This window comes from Eurypyga helias, unplaced genomic scaffold (genome assembly GCF_000690775.1).
Source record: "Eurypyga helias isolate BGI_N326 unplaced genomic scaffold, ASM69077v1 scaffold44399, whole genome shotgun sequence".
Classification (NCBI taxonomy): Eukaryota; Metazoa; Chordata; class Aves; order Eurypygiformes; family Eurypygidae; genus Eurypyga; species Eurypyga helias.
Genome location: NW_010273500.1, coordinates 3,059 through 11,559, shown reverse-complemented (window position 1 = coordinate 11,559; position 8,501 = coordinate 3,059). Strand labels below are relative to the sequence as shown.

At 45.6% G+C, this 8,501-nt stretch overlaps 1 protein-coding gene across 1 annotated transcript; it reads left to right on the top strand.

The window, feature by feature from the left end:
• Nucleotides 1–3,423: 3,423 nt before the first annotated feature.
• Nucleotides 3,424–8,166, top strand: LOC104515500 (claudin-15-like; the record flags this gene model as incomplete). The annotated part of the gene is made up of 4 exons (XM_010159496.1): nt 3,424–3,604; nt 3,750–3,831; nt 6,590–6,700; nt 8,067–8,166. Coding segments are annotated over 4 exons (474 nt in total), but the record flags the coding sequence as incomplete, so codon positions are not given.
• Nucleotides 8,167–8,501: the final 335 nt, after the last annotated feature.

The following is an 8,501-nucleotide window of genomic DNA, read 5'->3' as shown; positions in this document are numbered from 1 at the left end:
TGATTGTATGATTCCATGATTCTAAGGGCTGGTTCATGACTTAGCACCACTGACTCTATGCAGCACCTTGTCACTGATGCATTTACACGGGGTGTTGTCCATGGGAGCATTGTAGGTCTCCTGTGTGTGCAGGTGGGGACAGTGGGTCACACCAGGTCAGCATCTTGCAGCTGCTGAGAGAAGAAAAGGGTTTTAAAGAAATTGGGGAGTGGGTGGGGAAGCAGGTGTGACAAGAGCACGATGAGCAAAAGCAAAAGAGAAAGGAAGGCAAGCAACAGCAAGGCTCCTGGAGAACTGCAGATAACAACATGGAGTCAGCAGGGAGGAAAAATGGGTCCAGACAGAAAGTAAATGAATAGGCCAGACGCTGCAAGTGAATCTGTGAAGATGAATTTGATCCATTGAAGAGGAGAGCAGTGACTCTGCTGAGAAGATGGCAGTATGTTTGAGGAGTATGGGCAGGGGCAAGGGAAAGGGAGAAGCAGCTTGCAGAACTGTAGAGAAGAAAAGGCTTTAGAAAGGCAAACTGAAGAAAGAAACAAGTTAGAAGTCACTGAATTGTGGAAGAAGGTGAGAGGACAGTTGGGCAAACCAGGAAAGAGGAAGAAAATGGGGTTGGTAGCAACAAGGGCTGAGCAAACTGTGGGACCTCCAAAAAATGTAGCACTTGCAGGTGTGACCCAAGGCAGACTAAAAACTGTCACGGTCAGTTTAAGCGTGTTTCAGATGGCTGTTTAGAGACGTAACGGAAACGGCTGCAACAGCAGATGCCAGGGGCTGGGGAGAGGGGGACAGGAAAAACCCCAAAGTGTCTCAGCTCCCATCAGAAGGACCAGGAAGATTGTCTGTGGAGGTTTCTTTGATGAGAGCCGAGCGATGTGGTACACCTCTGGGTTTTGTTTTGTGCGTGGTGCTTCTAAGCAGACTGAAAGCTTTTGACTTCAGCTGTCCATTAGCCCAACTCACAAATGTTTGAAGTGAGGATCTTTTTAAAAGCAAGGCTGCATAATATTGAAACCACGCCTGCCTACGGTGTCTAGGTAGCACTACCCATCTAGTCACAGCCAGACCAGACATTTGATACAAAGCAACTAATTGGCTGCCAAATGCTTCCAAACTTTTCCCCCTTCTTTTTAAGGTTCCGTATGTGATTCTTCAAATGCCAGGATTGTAGGATAATTTCTTAAAATTAGTATTGATCAAAAAAATTAACTGACTTTGTGTCCTGTTCAATACGCTCATTTTTGAAGATGAAGACAACAGAAAGTCAAGCTTTCTAGCCTGTGGGGTCAGCTCCTCAGCTGAGGCTGTGGAGGTTACTGTGTTGTGGTACAAAAAGGATACGGTATGAAATCTCTTCTGCCAAAATAACGCAGCCATTGGCTTGCGAGCAGTTAGCCGGGGGGCATGCCTGTGCGTCCTGGAAAGATGTGGGGACTCGCATCTAATGTACCTCAAATGTAAGAGGTTGGATCCCTGCTATGTTTAATTCCTCCTGCCATGGCGTAAGATTCCAAACTGGAGAGCAGCGTCGGAGCTGAGTGCTTGTCCTAACTCCATCTTTTGCAGGCAAAATCCTTAAACCTTTATGGTACTTTGAGAGGCCTTTCCACTTTTATTACTGTCTGTATTTTTTTTTTCCAGAAAATTTTAGAAATGATGCTTAACAAAACATTAATTCCTTGAGCAATGTTATCCTTTAATGCTTCTGTGTTAGTTAACTCATGACTTATTACTGTCTTTGATAACTCTCAAGTGTGCAGGACCAATACTCTTAAACTACATAAAGCCATGCAGCCCGCTGAGTCTGAGTGTGAATCCGTCACTTCAACTCTGTTTCTGTGCATCATTTTTGTTGTCTGGAGTGTTATGGCCCTGCTCCGCTACAGAGCTAAGGAGCAGGTGACTGTGCAGGACACGGAGGTGATCAGGGAGTGCGAGCATGAACACTACCATCACTGATGGGCCTGTCCAGACACAGCCCACTGCTGTGGTTAGCAGCCAAACCTGCCGGATTGGTGGCACTTGGAATGTTTATCTCATAGCAAAGGTGACAAAGTGGCATTTGACCTTGAACCTGCCAAATCCAGACTGCCATTTGCAGGAGCTCCAAGTCCCTGTCCAACTGTCCTTCTTAGGCTGGTTAGTAATCTGCTCCCAGTTTTTGTGTGATTGATACTGAAGTGTGAAGACCAGGAGCTTAAGCAATGCAGAAATGTCAGTATAACCAGAGAAAAAGCCTTGGAAGTATTGCTGTAACTGGCAACAAATTCCCTAACGTGCCCACACCAGCTGTAAGCTCTCTACAGGAGTTTGTCTTAGGGAGGAGAGGAGGGCTGCAGCTCTTGGGTTGGCTCGCCTCCCATGGAGTCATAGACTGGTTTGGGTTGGAAGGGACCTTAAAGATCAGCCAGTTCCCACCCCCCTGCCATGGGCGGGGACACCTTCCACTAGACCAGGTTGCTCCAAGCCTCATCCAGCCTGGCCTTGAACACTTCCAGGGATGGGGCATCCACAGCTTCTCTGGGCAACCTGTTCCAGTGCCTCACCACCCTCTCCGGGAAGAACTTCTTCCTGATATCTAATCTAAACCTCCCCACTTTCAATTTAAACCCATTACCCCTTGTCCTGTCACTATAGGCTCTTGTAAAAAGTCGCCCCCAGCTTCCTTGTAGCCCCTTCAGGTACTGGAAAGCTGCAATGAGGTCGCCCCGGAGCCTTCTCTTCTCCAGGCTGAAGAAGCCCAACTGTCTCAGCCTGTCCCCATAGCAGAGAGGCTCCAGCCCTCTGAGCATCTCCGTGGCCTCCTCTGGACTCGCTCCCAGTGGTCAATATCCTTCTGATGTTGAGGGGTCCACAGCTGGATGCAGCACTCCAGGTGGGGTCTCACAAGAGACCATTCATTACCCCAACTCCGAGTTAACTCCAATTTCTTTCACATCTCTCACTGAAAGTATCAAAGCCAGGCCATTCTTCTGATTCCTCAGTAGTCCCAGAGCTCAGCAGACCTTGGCGAGGCCCGAGGAGTTCAGCGGGGTCCTGTGGGCGCAGCTGTACAGGTGTAAGAAGGCACTGGGACTTGCGAGCAGGAGGCTTATTTTTGCTACTGTAAATGACCATATATACTGCTATATGTTTTCACGGACTTAAAGATGTAAGCTATGAAGGGCTTGCTGCAGCACTTCAGGGTTTACTAAAGGCCCAGGAGGGTTACTGAGTTTATAAAGTGTGTCATTCAACTCTGAAATCTGATTGACTTGAAGTCTAAACACTCTAGGGTTTGGCTGCTTCTCTGAACCAAATATCAAAGTTAGACAAGATTCACTCATTACTGCCTCCGTTAATTTTGTCACTTCCTCTAATCACTTTTATTTTTTCAGCACAAGATTAATTTGATTTCGGTATAGATCCTGATTTGTTCTCTCTTTTCCGGTCTTAGCTCATGTTCAGGCATGCCGTGCCTTGATGATTGCGTCCATCCTTTTGGGATTCATAGCTACAGTGCTCTCGCTGCTTGGTTTGAAGTGCACAAACGTTGGGTTGAGCGATGAAGATGAAAAGATGAAGTTTGCTGTCACAGGAGGATTTCTCTTTATTTTAGGAGGTAATATGGAGGCTGAAATGAGACTGCTGTCAATGCTTTCACTGCTAGACTAAATGAAACGAATGCTCGCTTGTGGTTTAAAGTTGTTACTCCCATGGAAGGAACCATTCACCTGTTCAAAAGCTTTCTGAACTTTTTCTGGTAGGTCTCTGCTCCATGGTGGCTGTTTCTTGGTATGCTGCGATGGTTACTGCGCAGTTTTTTGACCCGCTGTATGCTGGAACCAAGTAAGTCAGTAGATGTGCCATACGGGACTCCATCGTGTGTTACAGACAGCTCTGCTAACCTCAGCTGCTCGAGGCTCAGAACCTGGATAGTTCTGTTATCCAGGCCTACAGGAGGAAAAATTTGTCTTCAGGGAATCTTTTCACTTCAGAGATGTTGGTGGGGAGGGAGGAGAGTTCCCTACAGGAAGGTTTAGTGAATGTGTGGGGAATATCAAGCCCACATCTGAGAGTTCTCTGTACTGCGTTTGCATTTTCTTGTGATGCTCAGTTAAATGCACATCTCGGTGCCGTAATGAAGAAAAGGGAAAAGTCTTAGTTTTCTTCAGCATTTAGACCGAAAGAGGTACAAAATTCTAGCCATGGCTAAAATACAATGCCTCAGGTGTACAAGCAAATGAAAAAACGCACAGAAACCAGCTGGAGCCGCGTACTAGGGACCTGCAGATAGCTGAGAAACCTCACTGAAGTGTGCTGCTTGTCTGAAAGAAGCAAACAAATGGTTTTCACTATTGACAGCTCCCCATTTGTTTGCCTGCTGGATTAAAATGAGGCAACGCCTGTGGGACTATCAGCTCACACGGTTGTGCACAAACAAGTTTCGAGGTATAAAAGCCCTTATTCTTGTCTGATATAAAAGCAGCAGTCTTCAAACCCAAATGCCCGCTTATAGCACCTTATCTTGGTCAATAGATTTAGCAATGAGGAAAAAGGGTGGAGGTGACCGGGCCCCTCCTTTGGAGAGGGGGAAACAGGGAGCAGCGGGAAGCTTAATGTATTGTCTGTGCAACACCAGAGAGCGGGTTTGGCCAAAAGGAGACATTTATAATTTGCCAGTACCACTACCAAGTATATAATTTTTATATCAGGAAACTCAAAATCTTTAGTTGCTGGGATCATATATGAGGTGTTTTGTAAGTCTCTTCCTGAGAATCAGTTCGGGGAAGTCGGAGGTGAAGTGCTTTGCTACGAACCAAAGTACTTTAAGCAATTGCTTTGGATGTTTGTCAGTTTTCCTTGTGTTTTCAAACAAGCACTTATGAAGAAATTGCACCTGTGAATACTTTTTGCTCTTTTATATCCCTTGAGAGAATTATATGAAGGGTAATAAATACGTTAGAGGCCCGAAACAACCGTTGATAAGGAATTTCAGTTAGTGGGATAGTTAGCAAGTTTTATAGTTATCTGGTACAGCTTTGGGCCTTCAACATCAATGCTTGTTAATAAGTTACCGGGTTGTTTGCATTCAGTAGCTAACGAAATCTTTTTTTTGGTAATATCTAAACTTCATGTTTAAGACTATCGATTCACTAAGCAGTTGTTGGTGAATTAACTTTGGTCACTGGTAGAGCCAGACACGCTCTTGAGGAAGTTTGTGCTCCTTGGACTCTGTGAGGCAGGTTTATATTCAATTGCAGGCCAGTATTGATCTTCACTCTTAAGAGACTGGCAAATCTGTTTTTTCAGATTGCATGTTTTTGGCCTGACTTCAGCACATTAGTCAAGTTAACCTCTACTAACTCTTAGAGGAATTTCTCATACCGCTGTGAAGGCAACCCAAGTCCTCCCGCAGATCCCTCCTATACGCCCTCCTTTGGTGTGACGTCTGCAGCATCCCTGTTTACAGGTGACCCGCCAGCAGAGGCGATTGCATGCACCGGGCAGCACTGTCTGGTTGCTCCTTAGTGTTCCTCCAGCAACCTGCTGCGTTTTTGAGCTAATGATTGTCTCCTTGTCCCGTGTCTGGAAAGCAGGTAGAGCAGTGGAGACCTTGTGGCTCCCATGTGTGATGGAAGCACGGAGAGCAGTGACCCTGTGTCAACCTCTGAAACCTTCCTGTTAGCAACTGTCTGGAGTCAGAAACTTGGGCACTTTTAAATGATGATTCTGGGTTTACAAGTGGAAAGAAAACACACGCGTCTGGTTTCAGGACACCTTGGGTGCAGCCCATGGCTCTTAGTCGTGCTCAGACCACAGAGGTACAGCCCTTCTGTGGACACGGTCTTTGGCCAAATATAAAATCTTGTTTGCCCCTTCTTGAGAAACTCCTGGCAGACTATCCCAGCCTCGGTTCTGTCTGCTCTTTGGGTCAAAATCATTGCCAGCCAATTTCTTGTACTGGACTAGGGAGTTTCCTGAAGGGTGCAGTTTTGTACAGTAAAATGGGGAACTATTCTTTTTCATCCTGGGAGTATTCATAAATGTATTTCAGCCATATAACCACAGAGAGTGCTGAACACTCTTTATGATGCGTAAGTCTGAAAACTAGCCCTACACAAATAGCTACTCCTAAGGGATCTAGCATCGTGTCCACAGAAAACTGACTTCCACGGTTCGCCTTTTCTCCCGAGACAGGCAGTAGAGTCTGAATCATTCCGTTTCACAAAATTACTTCAGTGGCACAGCCAATACAAGGGCAAAGTAAGTGTGGTGGACTGCACAGAAGGTACATTATTATCATTTATTATCAGCAGTTTATTAAATATATGCACGTATTTATTGCTACTTATCTTTATGTTGCTTAGTACTTTCTGTTCTGTCACCAATTTGGCAGAGGGCTTAAATATACATAGAAGAGTGTACTGAACAGACACAAAGCCAGATCTGTTCTCCTCTGTCACCTGTCGAAGTGCCTTTCAGCTAGCTTATTTCTGTGCAGACTAGATTTGTTTGTGTGGTTTGTGCACCTTATGGCTCCGTCTAAAATAATGGCTTTGTGATCCTGCTACATGCTGTTTCACTAAATTCTTTCACATTTCAGGTATGAACTAGGGGATGCTCTGTACTTAGGCTGGGCTGGATCTGTTCTTTATATGCTTGGTGGGATCTTACTGACCTGTTCATGCAAAGGGAAGAAAAAACAGGATTACAGGTAACCTTGGATTTGTCAGTTGAAACAGTAGCTGTCAATTATAAACCATTTTCTACCTGTATACTACTCTCTCTCCCTCACCCACTGGTATAAATCTGTAGCCGTATAAAGTACACGCAGGAAATTATTCCTATTAATTCAGAGCTATGGCATGTCACAGACTTGTGATGGCGAGGGATGCTGTGCCAGATACTTGTGCCTCCCAGACACCGTCCCTTTTGGCACTTTGCCATCTGTGGTCACCTATAACTAGTGTTTGGTAATGCTGCTGGTTCTAAGATCTACATGATGAAAACATGCAGTGAAGGAGCGACCTATTGCCAAAAGTATATCAGAGAATACAGTGTGTTATAATCGATTTTGCCTGCAATACCCATGACTGTTAAACTATTCAAACGACATTTACTTTGCAGAAAGTCTAACGGCATTTCCTCCCGAAAGCATAGCCAATCGCTCGTTCGACACGTGTGATTTTTCTCTTGTTCCTTATGGAAATGTCTTGTTGCGCATCAAATCTGGAAAGTTGAGGTTTCTGGCCTCGATGCTTAACCTTGCCCGGACTTTGGGTTTCAGTCTGAAATTATCGACGCGTACAGAATGTCCCTTGCTGAGGGAGAGGGATGGCATTGTCAGCAATAGTAGAGGCCTGTGTCTGCCCGCAAGAGCCCAAATGGCTTGGTGGTAGTGGCTAGGCTTGAGAGGATGTAACGCAGGAGGAAGAAACATGTTCACTGCTGCTGTATCTGATCATGGAAAAGTTGTGTCAAAGCACCTAATAAGGGAGAGCGTTCCTCTGACACCCCGTTGCCTAATCTGAAGTCATTTAAGTCTTATGGTAGCATTTCATCAGTCACATGGACTATATCTTGCTCACCATGCTTCACTGAAGTCCCAAATATCCAGAATTATCTTGAAAATGAGGTAAAAATGATGCATGAAACAGACGTTCAACATGATGAATGACAGCTGAAGGGGTTGGCTGAAGGTGCTTCTGATTGATTCCTGTATTCCTGTGCTCATCTTGATTACTGTATTAAAAACTGCAGCTCACACAAAGACATCAAGGTCTAGGCTTTCTTCTGCTTTAGGGACTTGCCTAAAACGCCTTGAGGGAGAGCAGAGGTGAGTTAGGAATCCAGAGCGTGTTTCTGGCTAAGGGAGAGGTGGCCGTGCTGCCTGTCAAAGAGCCCATCTTCTTCCCTGTAACTGGTGAGAACAATGGGCCCCTAATTCCGGCACCTGCGTGAAGTATGTGTTAGCGGGGGCTGGTTACATACCCAAATGAGTAACTGCCTAAGGATCTGGAACTGTGGATGTGTGTGTAACGCCTATTACTTTGCATCTTTTCTTTCCCCTTCCTTTGCAGTTGCAACAAGTACGCGTATTCGGCAGGCCACGCGGCTCAGCAGCAGCGTATTTACACCAAAAGCTCGGAGACAGTCCTAAGCAACAAGGAGTACGTCTAAACCTGTCTTTTACATCGCCTGTAATGTCAGTAGGTTATGAACTCAAATAAAGAGGTGAGCTACTTCCAGGGTCCCGGTTCCACGTTACCATCTCTCACCTTAATTTGGAGCAGTACCGGGAGGAGGTCTGGTTTTCAGTGTCAATAGGAATGCTTTGCCCGGATTGGTTTCCAGATGTAAATAGGTTTCTACAGAAAACGCTGTGATGTAAAATCCTGCGCATGAAGGTTTTCGGCACGCTGAGAAGCCTGGTAAAATTTAACCAGGGTGTGCGGCGTATCCTGACAACCAAGAGCAACTGTTTCTGTTTCAGCTGACTCAGAAATGCGGAACTG